Source organism: Meles meles, chromosome 4, assembly GCF_922984935.1.
Source record: "Meles meles chromosome 4, mMelMel3.1 paternal haplotype, whole genome shotgun sequence".
Classification (NCBI taxonomy): Eukaryota; Metazoa; Chordata; class Mammalia; order Carnivora; family Mustelidae; genus Meles; species Meles meles.
In genome coordinates, this window is record NC_060069.1 from 32,224,922 (window position 1) to 32,244,152 (window position 19,231).

The following is a 19,231-nucleotide window of genomic DNA, read 5'->3' on the forward strand; positions in this document are numbered from 1 at the left end:
GCCCTGTAACCAGTTCATGACCTCCAAGGGGTTATACATTTATAACTGCTTGGGAATAGCCTCAATGTGTTTACATCGTGTCGTTCTTAGATGCAACCCCCAAAACCACACATTTTACCATTTTGCAGATTAGTAAAGGGAGGCACAGTGAGGGGCTGTGCCCAGACAGCCAGGGGCAAGCTTCTACCACAGGCACCTTGCCACCCTGGGTCCAGGCCAGGAGCCTCGAGGTTCTGACCTGATTCCTTTGGGCAATCTTCTGTCCCTTCTTCCAGCGGAGCACTGGTGTCAGAGCTGGCAGCTCCCTCTCCTCTCCAGTCACATGCTCACCCAGGCTGTAGGCGGCCTCGAACACAATGGGACTGATGACGTCCTGCACTCGCCGCTGCAACAAGAAACAGGCACGTGCATTAACAGCTGGCACTGGGCGACGCACACAGAGCATTTCACAGTTTACAAAGACCTTCCACACGGATGGCCTCATGCCAGCCTCGCAGCCACCCCTGTGAGGTAAGACTTTACTGCTCTCCTATCCTAGCTGAGGTAACTGAGGCGGAGAACGGGGAACATCTTGTCCAAGGTCAGCTGGATAACGAGAGGGGGCTTCCCCACTCTAACTTGTGGGGGGCTCCAGTCATCTTCTCTTCAGCATATGGAACACATGACCCTACTCGTCTTCCAAATTTCCTTCTAAAACAGCTGGCGGGCGGGGGAGCATCTGCGCTCACAACGTAAGCTGACCCTTCACATTCCTGGTGTCTGGAGGAGCAAAGGTCTTCTGTATGGAGATGGATACAGCTCTTGTGTTGGGGCAGGAGACTGAGTGACACTGAGGAGCCTACTGTCTTCCCGGGGCTCGGGATCGGTGGAGCCAGGACTGAACGTCTTATTTCTGGCCTTATGTTCTTTCTTCTGAAACCCCAGGGCTTTAAGACCCAAAGGAATGAATGAAAGGTTGCTAATCACAACAGGAAAGCAAGGGATGGGAAGGGAAGAAGGCAAACAGACAACGAACACCTACAAGATGCCGGGCACAATGCCAGGTGTTCTGGACAGACGGGCAACATGCCCAAGCCCTGCGAACTAGGACTTCTTATCCTCCATCATCCAGGAAAGGAAAAGGAAATTGCAAGGGTACATTCCCCAGGGCACAGGCTGAGAGAGCCAGCAAGCCCTGTGGGAGGTGGGCTTCCAAGTGGAGTGGGGCACATCTGAGATGTGGCATGAATAAGCCAAGTCCCCACTGCTCCACACCTGTCTCAGGCAGGGAGCCAGCAGAGGAGCATGGCGGCCCTGTGAGGGACTGAGAGAAGCTGGGCAGGTGGCCAGAAGCCAACCACAGGGCCAGGAGTGGAGCCGAGGACTTCACACCATTCTCTGGGTGAAGCCTGGTGGAATTTTGAACAGGTTAGAGCTGTGTTCAAAATAGTAGAAAGTTCTGAAGTTCCCAAGCAGCGCACCATGAGGAACCTGCTCCCAGGCCTCCCCGACAGCCAGCGCCCCTCTCTGCAGGCAGGCACGCCAGCTAGGTTTTGGATACTGGTCCAGTCTAAGTGGGAACGGGCACATCGCAGTTGTGACATGCTGTGGTTTGTCTTCCTCTCTTCGCATGTGCACTGGAGATGGAGACGGTTCGGTCAGAACACAGAGCTCCGGGACACGATGACCTGTTAGAGTGGATCCCCTCACCCACCAACATCTGCACTCATATCTGCCTTAACGAGCAAATGGGTAGCAGCACCCCCCCCCCCATAAATTAGCAGCATTCTCCAAGATGGCGCCCAGGAACCTCAGTTCCCTGGGAGGGGAATAAATTAAAGGGTCTGTGATCAAACAATTTGGGGGAGGGGGTGGAATGGAAGGGGGAGAGACCAGGCTAAACAAAGTTAAAGAGGGTTTTTATTCTGTTTTGTTTCTCTCTGTTTTTAACATGGTTGCCTCTGAAAAAGGGTAGGGTCGTTCCGTGGAGCAGATACTCAGAGGCAATGGAGAGCAGAGGAGGAATCTCCCGCAGCAGCCCAGGAGAGGAGGGGACACCGAAGCCAGCGGGCTGTGACGTGGGGAGCCATATGTGGCCATACCTGTGGAGTGTGGGGAACAGATGACTCTGGGGGCAGGGGCCCGAGTGGCCAGGAGATGCTTCATGTTCAGGAAAGCATGCAGCGGGGGATAGATTCAATCATTCAGCAGAACTAAAATATAGGGGAGTGATGGGGAAGTCTTGGATACACTGCTTCCAGAAAATTCTCTTGACCTTCAGATTTAGGGACAGATATTTAACACCTATGTCCTCTCCTGGAGCAAAACACACTCCTGGGCAATGGATCTCCTCTGCCTTGCTGACTCTGATAAGCAGAATCTAAAGACTTTTGGAGGTATGGAGAATAAAAGCCAGGGCCATCTTTATGGTTTGATAAATACATGCTTCAGTGTTTTGTTTTGTTTTGCTTTGTTTTTTAGGGTTGACTACCTTAAGGCTTTGCATTTAAATCCTTCACGGTGAAGTAAGGCAGTTACTATGGTTTTATTCTTGGGGGAAATGTCGAATGTGGGGGTGGGGGAGACAGAAGTAACTCATCATTTCCTGGCCACCAGCCCCAAGTATTCCAGAGACTGGGCCAAGACATTACTTTCCTTCATCTGCACACCACCTGAGCTGGTAGACCACTGCTCCCATCCTGCAGATGAGGCAACAGAGGCTTGGGAGCTCAAATAAATGGTACTCCACCCCAAAGCGAGTAGTAAGTGGTAGGACCAGAAGCAAAACTGCCTGCCCTGAAGTCCATAAAATACCATTCAAAGGTTATCCCAACTGCCTTAGGTGCTGAGGTCAGCCTCAAAAATCACCTGTTTCTCAGACAAGCACACAAGCCCTGTTCCCAAACACGCAGCCATCTGAGCCAGGCTCACCATGGAGGGAAACCGTACTGGGGATGAGTAACGACGTCTGACATCTAGGCTTGCAGATGCTGTGCTCTGGTACTGATCGCAAGAACCAATTTTAACTAAGATGTTTGGAAGAACAGTTCTTATTACGTGTGCCCATAGCTCTGGCCAGGAGGGAACAAAACCGTACTGAGAGCCGTGGGCAGAGGCGGAGGTGGGCACGGCATTCTGAAAGGCGCCAACACCCCCAAGAGGACATCCCCCCGCCCACGCTGGGTTTGTAATTATTGGAGCTGCGAAGGAAAAGTAGCAGCAACATTTGGTGGTTTCCTTTTCCTTTCTGAAAGCTTCCCTCAGATCAGCACTGCAATTAGTGGAGGAACTCCTTAGGAGAGAGGAGGCTTAGCTTTCTGGCACAGACTGTAATCACTGAAATGTTACTGCTTTAAGAAAAAAAAAAATCACCACTATGAATGGAAGCTTCTAATGTTGAACACTTATTCAGCAGACCAAGAGGCAAGAATCTACCTTTCCATCCTAAAGATCTACAGGAAGTGTCCTGATTCTGAAAGCTGAAGAAGCCCACACAGAGAACACCCCCTGCCCCATCCCAGACGGGTGGCAGAATTTGCGGTGGCTGAGGTTTAACAGGGAACTTAACATATGCTCAATTTCAAACTCATTGGGTGCTTACTTTCTGCCAGGCCGTGTGCTGGATCTAAGGGACACAGAGATGAAAGACCATCGGGGAAACAGTAAGCATAACGACCATCTAGTGTAATACACACAGAACAGAAGAGGCTCTGCAGACTCAAATGAGGGACATATGATTCAGACAGAGGGTTAGAAGGCTTCCCAGAGGTGCCCTGGGCTCAGCCAGAGAGCAGGCCGGAAGCATGGCTGGTCCAGCAGCGTGGAGAGGGCATGGTGTGTCCAGTGGATTCATGTGATTCCCAAAGGTGGGGAAGTTGGGCTTCTGGGAAGGACTAGAGAGAGAAGAGGCTGAAGCAGAGACTGAACTCACAGGTTGTGCTGACTGCATGCCGTGAGCTGGGAAGAATGGCAAGGACAGTAAGAACGGCAAGGACGGTAAGAATTGCAAGGACGGTAAGTAAGAATTGCAAGGTGATGCTAGAGGCTGTGTTTGAGAAGAATCTCTCTGGTTTCTTGCACTGATGGGGTGAGATGGGAGGCAGGGAGGCCAGTGAGGAGGCTGGAGGAAGCTGTGTTCTAGAGAGCTCCCTCTTGCTGTAGAATGGAAGGAGACTGATGGGGGGCGGGCCTGGGGACAAGCAGGATAGGAGGAGGTGGCTATAGGGCTTCAGAGGAAAGACTGTGAAGGCCTTTGCCAGGACACAGCAGTGGTGATGGAGCAAAGGGGGGGATGGGAAGGTGACTCAAGAGGAAATGGTGGTGGGACTTGAGGACGGGATCTGGGGATTACCTCTCTTCCATCAATAATTAAGGAGGAGAGTCTGATGTTCAGCTTGTGTGAGTGAGTGGACGCATGTCACTCAACATCATGGTAGCAGGAAAAGGACAGGTATGCAGTGAACTTAGGAGTGGACACACGGAGTTTTGTTACGACACAGAAATCTCCTTCCTGGCTCCAGACTCTAACTCTGCAAGGAATCTTCCTGAATACACCGACCTGGCCCTAAACCTCAGTACTTCCTCTTGTCTTCCACAAAACTGCACCCTGCTCCAGAGTCTAAGGTCAGCCTCCCCTGGCACGGGCTCGTACAGACTCACCATAGGTCCTCTGCCTATACCATGAGCCCATCCAAACATCTTCTCAGGGATGGGCTTTGCCCTCCTTTGGACTACAACCTCCTCCTTCCTCGGCTCATCTCACATGCGAAGACATTTTCTTGGGGCCCCTAGGGAGGGCTGCAGGGCCTTGCAGAGTCTGCTGGCAAGAGGCAGTGAGGGCCTCAGAGCAACATGCCTTCCTACGGACTCCCGTTCCTTATGGAGAGTACTTCCGGCTTGTCCTTCTATCTGATCACCTTGCTCTGATAATGAAACAGAAGTAACTCAAATCCTTCAGGGGAGGCCCGCTGACAGGCAGGTGCCACCCACCACCAGGGCTGCTCTGCCCATTAGCCTAGGGTGTCTAAGCAGTTGGCCAAGGCCTCAAAGTCATTGTCTCCTTTATTTGTGTCATCACAGAATTTTCATTGGTGAGTATAATTAGTATCAAATCACAAGAACCCACCTACCTGCCCAGAACAAGGCATGCACTATGTGGGGGAACCCCCTCCCCCAGGGAGATTTGATTCCAACCCTGGCTTCAAGACTTGAAGAAAGCGGGTCCTGTGCTCTGGGCACCCTCAACTGGCCTCAAGATTTAGAAACCTACCCCTCAGGGTAGCTTTTCCCCAAGAAATGAAGGGTTTTCATCTTTCTCAGCTAACAAGCAGCTGCCGGGGTCAACTAAATGAAAACAGGAAGGGCTGGCCTCACTTTAAATGTGCAAATAACACAGAAGGTCAGCAAATAAGCCGCTAGCATTAAACCAGATAATTGGTTTCGGAAAAACTCTCTAAGTGTTTTTTAAAGAGGCCTTGGTATTTTTTTCTTTTCCCAAACATGTGATTTTTCCCCCCATTCCCTGGATTCTTTTTGCCTCTTTCTCCCTACACGGGGCTCTGCTTCTGCCCGTGATGGCCCTTCAGGTATGCCCAGGAATGAGAAACCCCGAAAGTGGAATGCTTTTTCCTTTCTCTCTCTGACCATAAGGATCACAGTAGCCATTAAATGGTTCAGGCAGTTTAAAATTCTCAGAAGCTGGAAGGTTCTTTTAAAAGCAAGGTGAGGATTTTATGTTTCTAGTAACCACAGAGTAACCCTGTAGAGCTACCCTCCACACAGATGACAGCTAGCAGGGCTGGACACCAACCCCCCCAATATCTGTTTAAAGGTACTCAAGAACTACAAAGAGAGGCAGGACTTCAGAGTCTAGGGTCCCAATGGGAAGGAAAGGACAATGAGGGGACCGCAACATGCAGTGGCACGAAGCCCCTTAAGCCGTGTGGGATTTGGAAGCAGTGTGGCATGCGCAGCAAAGGAACAGAATGTGAAGTGGTGATTCAGAGGCCGGTGTCTGAGCCGACTTTCTGGCAGTTGCATGAGTCTGTGAAGATAAAACTTAAAGCTAAGGGCTACTAAGGCCACCTGGACTTGAGGGCCAAGATCACAAAGAGAAGGGAAGCATCTGGAAGGTGATATACCCCATGTCATCTTTCCTCTCAGGCACTTGCTGATTCCACAGCATTCTGGGGCTGAGATGCAGAAACCCAGCAGAAGACGGAGGTCAAGACCAGAGAAGTTCTAGGAAGGCACACTGGACAGAGCAGAAGACCGACAATCCAGAAGTAAGTCACCGAAAAATATCCAGAAATATCCAGAAAATATCCAGCTGAAAACACCCAGACTGAAGCATGGAGATGAAAAAGGATGGAATATTCAGAAGTGTCAGAGGCCACAATGAGAGGGATAATGTATTTATAGTGATAGAATAGTCTTGATAAATATGCAAAAAACTAGCACCTTGATTCACACACTGTAGGTGAGCAATAAATAGTGTCTCTCTTATTTTTACCATAATTTTTGACATGGCAACTTTGAGAATCTATGAAAAAAAACCAAAAAATCCTGCCCTATTACAAAATGAATTATTATGAACTCCACATGTAGCAAGAACCGATTTCTCATTTTACAAGAGAAAAAACGGAGGCCAAGTGTGATTTCATTTAGAGTCCTATAATTTAAAAAAATAAATGAAAATTTAACTTAAACCTGAGGGGAAAATTCCTGGAAATACTTTAGGCAAAACTTTACAAAAAGCACAACCAACTGTCAGGGTCTTACGAGACGAGATTTACGCTGGGAAGAGACAAAGCTTCATCTCTGGATGAGTTCAGTTACGGGCGCTGACCAGACAGAGCTCTGAAAAGCAGCCGAATTCAAAGAACTCCAGTAATGCTGCCGCGAGGGGCGGAAATAAGTGGTGAGCAACTCAGTTATGTCTTGTTTCTGAAAGTTCCTCGATGAGATTAGAGATTTTAATTATGACAACAGATTACTCCATACGTCATACCTTATGGAAACAGACACCATGATTAGTCTGGTCTGTATTCTTCTCTGGCAAACGTCCGCGCCCAAGAAGCCATCAGTGACTCTTCAACTTACACATGAGCATACATTATGTATGAAAATCACATAACCCACTGAAGCTTCTTCCTCATTAAAGATAAAAAAGAGTCTAGCTTGAAATCTGGAATATGGTTTGCTCTTGTGTTTGGGAGCTTCTGTGTGTATGTGGTGGGGCGTGTTGCTTATGTAGGTCATTCGTACGTTTGTATGTTTTGTGATTTTTGTTTTGCTTCTTTTTCTCTGCATCCATTCCAAAATAGGCCAGTGGGGGACTAGAACTTTTGGCCACTTAGAAATAATCTTCTAAGAGCATGTCACATCCTTGTATAATGTTCCTTGGAAAGAGACATGTTAATTATATCACAGATAATCACACACGATTTGTCAGCTAAATGACACCAGACACAACTGGCCCCGAATGGAGACTTTCCAGTCTATGGTGATTTCCCTAGGGAAAAACTAAATTTTTAGCTTCTAATCTCCTGCCCTGCCCTTCTTCTCTTAATTCTCTCTTCCTGTCTCCTATCCCCAAACCCTCACAGCAGCGTTTAGAAATATTTATAGGTGAATAAAAAACTAACGCAGAAGAAAATGCTAAAGACATGAAAGCAAAAATGAGCAGAGTTGACCCGGGCAGGTTCTTCTGCTCCCCACTACCCTTCTCCCACGTCATTTCAGCCATCAGTCCTATAACCGGTTGGAATGTCAGCCTCAGTCCTCCCATCAGGATGGCCAGAGTTAAAATTGGCCTTTGTGCTTCCACTCAGTGGTCTCTGCCTGCTAGATGAAGATGACACGGGGACAAGAGGTGGGAACCCACTTGGCTCAGCAGGCAGTTGAAAACCCTGGGATGTCAATCTTCTCTCTCTGCATCTTGAGCTGATACAGCAACCTTGTGAGGACGGGGGTACATCTGAGCCAAGTGCATCTGCTCAGGTCTCACTGCTGAGAGCACCTGCGTCCCTGCTCACGCTGTTCCTGTATCTGGAATGTTCTTCTCTCTACAAAATAGGATTCTATCCTTCGAGGCTCAGCTCAACACTGTTCCTTCTGTGAAATTTTCCTCGAGGATGCCAGCCTTCCAGCCACCCAGCCGCCCCCCCACCCCACTGAACCCCAGTGTCCTCAGGACCCAGTCTGGTGCTTGACTATTTTCTGTAGTCTACTCTTGTCTTTGCTTGATTCTCAAGATTTCCCCGTACCTCCCACTTAAAGTTTCTGAAGCTGGGATGCATCATAGCATTAAATAATAATTTATCATGAGACTGTTTCTCCTCTCAACTCCTGCCTGAAAAGCTGCCATTACATTGTTAGCAATGTAGGAAGGGAGGAAATACAGTGCCAGTTCTCGGGTGAGCTAAGTCATGGAAGGTAAGTGTGGCTGTGGGAACTGGATGTCAGCTCTACCCTGAGCTCGTCGCATCTCTTGGACAAGACCAAGCACGTTCTTCATGAGCATGACAAGCATGTGGCAGCAGTAGGCAGGACATGGTGCCCAGGGATGACAGGTGCATGTGGGAGGCGGGTGGAAGGGTGAGTGTACAGACACTGTGGCTGATCCTCCCAAGGAATGGCAGCTGGGTGGTCCTAGCCAACCTTTTGTTGCTGTGTGCCTGTGCCAGACACCATATCAGGCATAGGGAAGCAGAAAGGGGGCAGGCAGGAGTGTGACAGCAAAAAGCCATGATGCAGAGGGGAAGGCACCCGTTCTAGAACTGTGGGAACCTGATGAAAGGGAATCACTTGGGACCTTGAATGGGGTGCAGGTAGGAGTATCAAGAGCCCGTGGAGAGGTGGGGACCCCGGAAGAAGAAGCAGAAGTTCAGCAGGCTGATAGTGGAATGGATATGAGGGCTGTCTTATCAGCCAGTGCCGATAATCTGGAGGTCTAATAGACCACTGTGTGACTGAGGAACAGAGGCAACAGACAGGTGGAAAGCAACGGACTTCGAAATAAGACGGTCCTGGGTCCAGGGGAGTCCCAGCTCCATCTCTCACAGGCTGTATGACATTGGTTACATCCTCTTTCTGAACCTGTCTTCACAGATGTAAGATGGGTTGACTCGTTCGCCCCTGCCTGGTTGCTGTGAAGACTGGAGACCATGCACGTTGAGCACCATGGAGAGCTCCTGGTACCCCGTGAAAGCCAGCGCCCCTGCATTATCATCATCACCATCATCACTGTCTGCACCGCCTGAGAAGGGGCTGTGGGGCAAGATCACGGGGTGAGGGGCAGGGGAGTGCTGCACACAGTGAGGGAAACTAGGCTAGAACCTGGGTACGGGACCTTGCAAAGAGGTGAAGACCTTTCAAGTTCTGTGGGCAAAATGGACTGTCACGAATTTTGTAAGTCAGCCTTAGGGTAAGAACCACGGAGGTGACTAACAGACTGACTAGGGATGGAAAGGGAGGAGGATAGGACTTTTTATGGGGCTGATGTGCCCATCTCCCAGCTGCACGTCAGCTGTCACAAGCTCACAGCTACCTCTTACAGAGAAACGTCCTTGGTTAAAAGCGAGCCCACTCCTCACTGGCAATGACCGACTGCCACAGGGGCATAAAAGGGGAGACTCCTTGCTAAAAGGTAGGACACCTTTGTGGTGTGCTTCATGCCCCAGAGCTCCACTGCAGGATCAGGCTGAGGCTGGTCTCCAGCTGGGACAACCCCACCCTCCACCTCCAACCCCCTCCTACTCTCCTCATTGCCCTTTCCTGAGAGCGCCCCCTCAAAAAATCCAGCAAATAAATTCCTATCTCAAGCTCTGCATCCTGGAACCTGACCTACACAGTAACTCGGGGTTACAAAGAGTTGTGGCAGCAGACGTACTTCTATATATACACACAACACATAAAGTGTGGACTTGGACATAGGGAGAGTGGTCCCTACTTGCTCAACATCTATTCTCAATCCTGTGGCACACCCAAGGGGAATCCTTTTGACCCCTTCATGAACAAGATGAGAACATGGAGGGCCAAGAAGTGAAGAGACTCACCGAGATCACAGGGCCAGCACCTTCTTCTGCACCCCTAGATTCAGGGAAGGAGTATGAATGTGGCAGAGTCAGAGAAGAGGGGGGGCTCTGGCCAGAGAAATCTTGGAACTGCGTTCAGGAGGAATTCCTCCCACTGCTCTGTGTACCCTGCAGATCCCAGCCTCTTGCCAGGAGGGAAGTGTGGCAGACAAGGCAGCATTCTGAGAGCTGTGAATGGTCTCGAAAGTGACCAGTCCTGCCTTTTGAGCTCCCAGGGAAGCTGGTCTGCAAATTCCTTCTTGTTCGCACTCTGGCCTGTGTGACAGTATTGGGTGCAGAATGTGATCATTAACCCTCGTGCCTGTCTCTACTGCCAGACTGTGAGATCAAGGTTGCACAAGGGACTCCCAAGGCAGCTCATCCCACATCAGCTTTGACCTGTTTTCATGTAATGATTATAGTGACGTTATAAAATATTATAAAAAGGGGTGGGTGTTCCATTGGGTCTGGCAGTGCTTAAAAAAAAAAATCACGGTTTTAAGTATCCTATCAAGAGGGATTCTGCATCCTTGCATGGCAACACATGTCCACCATTAAAGCTAGACTACTGAGGCGAGCAGTTTCCATTCCACCCACCGCAGATGTCAGGAGAGTCTCATACGTAGCGGACACCATTACTGCCGCCCCCAGTAGCCTTTACCAGCTGGAGCACTCCCATCCCAAGCTGCTCCAGGCACTGGCTCCCACCAGCTCCCACCCACAACCTTCTTCAGAGATGGCCTCTGGCTGAGGGGAGCCATCTCCTCCGGAGATGCCTGCCACATGAGGCTCTGTGACAGGCAGAATTCTAAGGTGACCCCCAATGACTCCTGCTCTTGTATGACCCCCCCCCGAGTGGGGGAAGGGCTGTAACTGTGACGCCTGTCACCCCCATGATTACGTTACATTATACAGCAACGGTGAAGGGATTTTGCAGATGTCGGCAAGGTCCCAAATCCGCTGAATTTGAGTTCCTCAACAGGGAGATTGCCTGGAGGTTGGGGTGGCTCTACTCAGGTGAATCCTTTATAGGTGGGCTTAGGTTTTCTCTGAGCTAAGAGAATGGACTCAGGAGAGACTATCTTCTTGCCGACCTTGAAGAAGCAAGCCACCGTGGCCCTCTAAGCTGCAAAGAAATGGAGTATACCACCAACCACGAGGGCCTGGAAGAAGATACTAAGTCTCAGACAAGACCTGGCTGACAACCCAGATTGTAGCTTTGAGGCCCCGGGCCAGGGGACCCAGGTCAATGGGGGCCAAGCTCCTGACCCACAGAAACTGCGAGATAAATGGGTGTTGTTTTCAGCTGCTCAGTCTGTAACTTTCTATGTATCACAGAAAACTAATATGTGCCCTTCACCCCTGACTGGCTGATGCAGAGGTCAAACAGCCCATCCTGCTGGCCTTTGGATGGAGGAGGTCTGTGGTACGATTTGGACTCTGGGGCTCCCTCGTGGGGCCAGGCTGAGGCTCAGCTTCTCCAGCGACCACAACCTTAACCCAACATTTCCCTGCCCTCATCTGTCTCTCTCATTTCTAGAGCCCTCCGCCTCCCACTGTCAATCGCAGGCAGAAGGCCCCCTCCCCCAGATTCCGCTTCTGGGGAAGCGGACATGAGACACCGCACCTAACAAATTCCATGTTGAATCTGTTGGCTGAAATACCCCCAAAGGGATGAGAGAAGCTAGGTGCAGCAGGATGCTGACCCCGAGCTCATGTCTGACCAGAACACCAGCAGATCCAGGACACCTGTCCGCTGAGTGTGGGGTTCCACACAGGCTGCCGTGTTGACCATTACGTTCCCCTACTTTCAACTCAGAGTTTCACCGTGCCCGCCTTCTAGTTATTCTCAAAAGGGGCAGAACCAGCACCCTGTGAGTAAGTCTTGGGGCTTAGGAGGTGGATTAAACATGTAGACTAGCCCCAGCCTTCCTCAAGGCAAACTAACTTCCTTCCTTCCTTTCTTTCTTTCTCTTTCTTTCTTTCTTTCTTTCTTCCTTCCTTCCTTCCTTCCTTCCTTTTCTTTCTTTCTTTTTCTTCCTTCCTTCCTCCCTCCCTCCCTGCCTGCCTGCCTCTCTCCCTCCCTTTCTTTCCTTCTTTTCTTTTTCCTTTCCTTCCTTCCATTTCTCTCTCCCCCCCTTCCTTCTTTCCTTCCTTCTTAGAGCTGTTCACGAAGCACCATTTTCTCCAGGGCACAGGGCTCTGAGTTTTACAAAGGGCAGAGTGGCAAGAGAGCAACAAAATTAATCAAAGAACTGGGGCTTGGAGCATCCACAAAGTTGATAGTGAGCCCCTGAAGAGTGATGATGCATGTCATGCAAACTGTAGGACTGTTTGTTTTTTCACTTGCGACCAAAATTACATCTTAAACCAGAGGTTCTCAACCTAGAAGAGAATTCAGGGGTCTGTGAACTTGGATGGAGAGAAAAAAAATTACATCTTCACTTTTATTAGCCTCTCACTGAAATTTAGCATTTCCTTTCATTATAAATGTAGGCAGCGAACCACTGAAGTATTACAAAGACTTATGACTCTGTCAGGAATAGAAATCTGAGATGTTTTCACATCATCCTGCAGTTGAAGAGGCCTTGAAATATTGTTCCTGCTCATCAATACTTCAAAATTGTCAGAGCTCATTATTTAATGTATTAATAAAAAGTAATAATATTACCAATGTGGGTTTTCTTTTTAACACTGATAGCTGAATTTCAATATAAATCTACATATTTTTAAAAGTTCTATGTATTTTACTGGATTCCCTTAGAAACACTGTTCTTAAAGAAAAATCTTCTCCCAACTGCCAAAGGGGTCCACGTACCAAAACGGTCAAGAACTTTGGTCTTAACAGTAAATGATACAACAAGAGGGACCATCTTGTGGTTTCTGAAATGCTTCCAAATACGCTTCAAAAACTACAGAAAGAAGCGTTCTGTTGTTTCAGTCTTCATAGGATATATGAACTCCCTGGATTCAGCAGTTAAAAATATACTGTCCATTACATTTTATGACAGGTTCAAGGCCTGGGCTCAAAAATAATACCAGGGCCCCTGGGGTTTTAAGAATTCCGTCCTGGACAGATATTCCAGGCCAGAGGAGAGCAAATCTGCTTCGATGCTGAGAGTTATATGAAAGCATCTGTTTCCCTGTGTGAGCCCATAGGAGGGGAACAGGAGAGCGAGTGTGCTCTCTGGGCTACACGTGGTGTTCACTGCTTTTACAAAAGGAATCCTGACCTTCTCAGGGCAGGCCTGCTGCTTCATGAGCCCTAAGAGGGTATCTAGAAAGCTGAGAAGCTTGCCCTAGGCCTTGGTGGTGTGTGAAAATCCTGAACCATGACTAAAACGAAGGAGAGAGTCAACACACCGACCCCACAAGATTTCCAAGCTGCTTAAACCACAGTGGGCCTATCTGCTCAGCTTGGGGGCTAACTGAACCAGCACAATTTCTCTGAATGATTTGCAGCTTAGAAAGTGAAAAAAGTAGCTCCCTTCCAGACTGTAATAAAATGAGGTCATTAAAATTCCAGTGAATTTCATCAAAACTTGTGTGCTTTTTGGTCTATTCCATTCTCCTTGCCACTCCGTTTCCATTGGTTCGGTCAAGATCACCAACAGCGGCCATGTTGCTAGATCCACTGGACAGCCTCTCTCTGTTCTCATCTTTCTTGACACCCACAGGCACTCCTTATAGTTGAGTCTCTTCCTCCTGGAGCTCACTTTCCCTGACACACCCAGGGCATGGCTCACTTCTCCTGCCTCCACTGTCTCTTATCCTCCTGAGATATATCTAAAGCAACACATGGCATTTATTGGTGAACATATCCCCCACCTCCCAAACCAGACTACAACTTTCTGGGAGCGGGGGCCATGTTGCATTCATCTCAGCATGTCCCAGTTCATGGGACAGAGCAGATACTCAAACATTTGTCGAGGTGTATGAGTACAGACATGGACACTCATCCAAAAAAGAAGGCATTGGTGAATCTGAGATCATCCCTCCAGAGAAAGGCAGCTGTATTCAACAGATCAATCTGACAACTACAGTTAATGTACAATGTAGGAGACATCTTACCAACATTCACCTGAATGAAGCTTCTTTGCTTTGCTCTACCATTACTTTCAGTGTTTATATATACCTCACACCTCTTTACTGCCTTTCTTTTCAAACTTCTCTCCTTCTTAATCTTGGCTACTCTAAATATCTTTAAGTTCAAAAGAAGCATGTCACACCGATTCACAAAAACCTTATTAAACCACTTAATAAAGACCATTTATTACACCTCTTTGTTAGCAGTCTTGGGTTTCCTGGATACTGTAGGATCCCAACCCAGTAATAAAGAAAACAGACACTGGCTTCTTACTCATGGGGAAGGGTCTGAACACTGGCAAAGGGACGCTCCTTTCATTTTGGTCCCTCAGCACCGGCACCTGTCACATTTAAGTTCAGCTGACACTGACAGCCAGGACTGAGCCACACACTTCTGTGGGTGACCTGGTAAAACCTCCCTATAGGTATGATTTTTCCTCAAACAGTGGAACTCAGGCTTAGACAAATATGTGTCATTTCAGAGCTTATGGATATGATCTCAGGAAACTGTTAAAGTTGTCAGGAGCCACAGCAGAAAACACTGAATTTCTGGATTTCTAGATTATTTATCATGTGTTCTCATTTCTTTCCCTTCTATTTGGATAAGCCTCTTTTCCTTTCCCACCTGGCCCTTAGATGGAAACTTTGTACAAATTTAAGATTATCTAGTACGGTTTTTTGTTTGTTTGTTTTTTGTTTTTTAAGAGAAGGGTGGGCAGGGGTAGAGGGAGAGAGAGAACCTCAAGAAGGCTCCACACCTGGTATGGTGCCCAACATGGGGGTCAATCCCATGACCCTGAGATTGCAACCTGAGCCAAAATCAAGAGTTAGATGCCCAACTGAGCCACTCAGGAACCTCTGACCCATGAGTTTTAATTAGAGAATGAAAAATAAACCTCAACTTCCTGGATAAATATTATATTATAGCCCTGCCCCTCAAAAATTTCAAAGCTATCTGAGAAAGAAATAAGGAAAACAATCCCATTTGCAACAACAACAGAAACAAAACTTGGGAATAAACTTAACAAGGAAGTGAAAGATTCATAAGACATCAATGAAAGAAATTGAAGATGACACAAATAAATAAAAGATACCCTGTGTTCATGGATTGGGAGAATTAATATTGCTAAACTGTGCATATTCTCCAAAGCAATCTATAGATTCAATGCAGTCACTATCAAAATTGCAATGGTATTTTTCACTAAAATAGAAAGAACAATACTAAATCTGTCTGAAATCACAGAAGACACCAAATACCCAAAGCAATCCTGAGAAAGAACGAAGCTGGAGGAATCACACTTTCTGATTTCAAAGGATTAGTAACAAAAACAGTCTCGCACTTGCATCAAAGTAGACACACAGACCAATGTAACAAAACTGAGATCAGAAACAAACCCATGAATATACGGTCAACATTTGACAAGGGGAACACGAATACTCAATGGGGAAAAAAGTCTCTTCAATAAATGGTGCTGGGAAAACAGGATAACCACATGCAAAAGAATGAAATGGATCCCTATCCCACACTACTCAAAAAGAAATGAACTCAAAATAGGTTAAAGACTTAAATGGAAGACCTGCAGCTATGAAACTCTGAAAGGTGGAGTATTTGAGAGGAGTCCTTGACTTTGGACTTGGAAAGGATTTTTTTGGATGTAACTCCAAAAGTATATGCAATAAAAGCAAAAATAAGTGCGACTATATCAAACTAAAGGAATGATAGATGAAATAAAAGGGCAAACTACAGAACGGGAGAAAATATTTGCAAACCATGTATCTGACGTTAATATCAAAGATATATAAGGAAGTTAATATAAAAAATATATAAGGAACTCATACAACTCAGCAGCAAACAATAACAAAACAAAACAAAAAAATCCAGTGATTCATTAAAAAAAAATGGTCAAAGGAACTGAATAGACATTTTTCCAAAGAAGACACACAAAGGACCAATGGGTGAATGAAAAGGTACTCAAAATCACTAATCGTCAGAGAAATTTAAATCAAAACCACAAGACAGCACCTCACAGCTGTTAAAATAGTTACTATTTAAAAAACCCACAAGAGATAATGAAACAGTCATTATGGAGGATATGGAGAAAGGGGAACCCTTGTGCACCATTAGGGGGATTGAGTTGGTACAGCTACTATGGAGAACAGTACAGAGGCGCCTCAGATTAAAAATGAAACTACCTTATGATTCAGCAAACCCAGTTCCAGGTATAAAACCAAAGGAAATGAAATCTCTATCTTAATGAGATATATTCACCCCATTTTCATGGCAACATTATTTACAATAGCCAAGACCTGGAAACAACCTAATTGACCGTCAACGGATGAGTGGATTAAAATGATGTGAGATATACACACACACAAACGAATGCTATTCAGTCATGAAAAAAAAAAAGAGAGAAGGAAATCCTGCCATCTATGATGACATGAATGAACCCTGAGGGCATTATGCTAAGTGAAGGAAGTCAGACAGAGACAGACAAATACAGTATGATCTCACTTGTATATGGAGAGTAGAGCGGTGGTTGCCAGAGGTAGGGGTTGTGGGTGGTGGGGTTGGGGGGGTGGAGGTGGTCAATGGAGACAAACCTCCAGTTATAAGATGGGTAAGTTCTAGGAATCTGATAATGTACAGTGTGGCCACTATAGTTAGCAACACTGTACTATATACTTGAATCTTACAAGGAGAGTTGATCTTAAATGTCTCACCTGACAAAGAAAAATAAATTGGAACTCTGTGGATGAGGTGGTGGATATGACAGCTAACCTTACTGTGGTAACTGGTTCCCGATACATACATGTCATGTAATTATCACACTGCACACCTTAAACTTACATGGTGTTATGTGTTAATTGTATCTTAGTAAAGCTGGGAACAAATGTAAAATCTAATTTAGGAGACATAACAGGCCCCTCAACTCGGCCAATCAGTCTAGGCCTCTACCTCTTTTCCCACTAAACAAGACTCCTCATCCCTACTTATGAATCTTGCCATGGACCCCTTCCTCTTCCTCGTCTAAAATTCAAGGTGAGGAGCACCTGAGTGGCTCAGTGTTAAGGTTAAGCCTGTGCCTTGAGCTGGTCATGATCCCGGGGCCTGGGATCAAGCCCCACACTGAGCTCTCTCCTCAGTAGGAAGCCTGCTTCCCCCTCTCTCTCTGCATGCCTCTTGGCCTACTTGTGATCTCTGTCTAATAAATACATAGAATCTAAAAAAAATAAAATTCAAGGTGAATCCCAATATCTCATCCTTCAAGACAGTTAGACATTTTCCCCAAGGGCCTCTCTGCCATCTAGTAATAATAAAATTACTATTGGTGTCATCGAGCTGGGCATTTACTTATATTTTCCAAAGATGGCTGCCAAAGATCTCTCACTCCACATGTTCTTCGCCTAGATGACCTTGATACCTCCCCCATCAAAAGGCATAGTCTAACCCTCCTCTTTCTGAAACTAGATAGGTCTCAGGACTCGTTGTAACCAATAGAACACAATGGGAGGGATGCTATGTGACTTCTGGCTTAGGTCAGAAAAAGCCACGTGGTTTCCACCTAGTGCTCTTGGGATGCTTGCTCTGAAGAGGTCAATGGCTGCATAAGAAGCATGTTCCCCCTCAGCACATAGATGATCACGCTGGAGGTGCCAGGCCCAGCTATGCCCAGCCTTCCAGCCATCCCCGCGTCCAGGTGCCAGAAATGTGAATGAAGAAGCTTGGCCGTGGCCTTGAACCATTCAGGTCTCTCCCAGCTGAGACGCCAACTTTGTGGAGTCACTCCAGCATGTCCTGCCCAGAGTCCTCGCCTGTAGAAGCTATGGGCACAGCAGCTGTTGTTCCACACCGTGAAGTTCAGGGTGGTTTGCTCCACCGCAGCAGAGAACGGAAACACCCAGATTTAGGGGTGCTTCGTTATTCACAAGTGCCGTGGGGGGAGACCACATCTTCCACTGCACCTGGCACAGCAACGCACATGGAAGTGTGGAACAGCTCCTTTAGTTGTTCAGCAGACACTTGTTTAGAACGCCCTCTGTGGGGCAGAGCGCAGTAGGGTTTACAAAGAGGGTAAGGGTACTATTTTCCTGGTAGGGAGCTTACAGATTTTCTGTAGATGAAGACAACCCCTGCTTACAAAAAGTTCTAACGCAAACCTAGAGACACAAAGTGCTCTGAGAATCCACAGGAAAGAAAAAAACCTTCCCTGTCAAATTAAAGGACAGGTGGAGTATTTGAGAGGAGGACCCGAGGGTGGGAGGTGAGAGTGGGATGGAGTGAGAGGGCCTACTCAGGAGGGCATCCTGGATGGACAGAGGGAGAAAAGCAAACAGCACAGCCTGCCTCTCAGGAAGGGCAGGGAAGGGAAGGGACTGTGCCTGTGGATCCCAGGATGTTTTTGCTCTCAGATGAAAAGGAAGGGTATAACATCATTTAGGAGGAATCACAAATTTAGGGGATGTTGACCTACTTCTCAGTGCAGCATGACACACAGGGCAGAGCCCCTTCCCAAAGCCTGTCCCAGGAAGACGGATATCTGGGCTCCATATCTGTCCAGCTCCCCCCGCCTCCCCATGCGACAGATAACACACCAGGGCCTATAGCCTCCAATTCCAGGACTACCCCAATCTGGAGTTTCAACGAAAACCCTAAAGAAACAAGAAAAAAATCCTCTAGACTTATAAAACACACCAGAAAAGAGTGGGTCCATCTAACCACATGAAACAATATTTATGTCCTTCAACTCCATGCCAGTTAAAGTCTTTCACTGGAATGGGGAAGAGTCTCTAGAACTCTAAATCCAGCAGTTTTCATACCAAGGACAAGCTCGCCTGAAATGATTCATCAGAGCCAATGGACCATCTGAGGCCCCAAAGACACACCTGTCTAAAATGATTCATACAAATCAACATCCTTGACATAACTAGAGCCAAAGATGATGATCAAATTTTTGTTTTGTAAGTCTGAGTTGTTTGACCCATTTACCACTAAACATAAGCCTGTTTGCACTCAGATTCCACATGGTCACACACCAGAAAGAGGACAGGAAAGAAAAAGAAAGAACAGTTAAGCCTTTTGGATGTTCACC

At 47.2% G+C, this 19,231-nt stretch overlaps 1 protein-coding gene across 1 annotated transcript in view; it reads right to left on the minus strand.

The window, feature by feature from the left end:
• The window catches only part of ITGA9 (integrin subunit alpha 9), a 344,297-nt gene that overhangs the window by 165,909 nt on the left and 159,157 nt on the right, over window positions 1-19,231 (minus strand). The window contains exon 16 of the mRNA XM_046001922.1: window positions 239-385. Within this exon, the coding sequence (XP_045857878.1) occupies window positions 239-385 (147 nt within the window). The remainder of the gene's footprint in view (window positions 1-238; window positions 386-19,231) is intronic.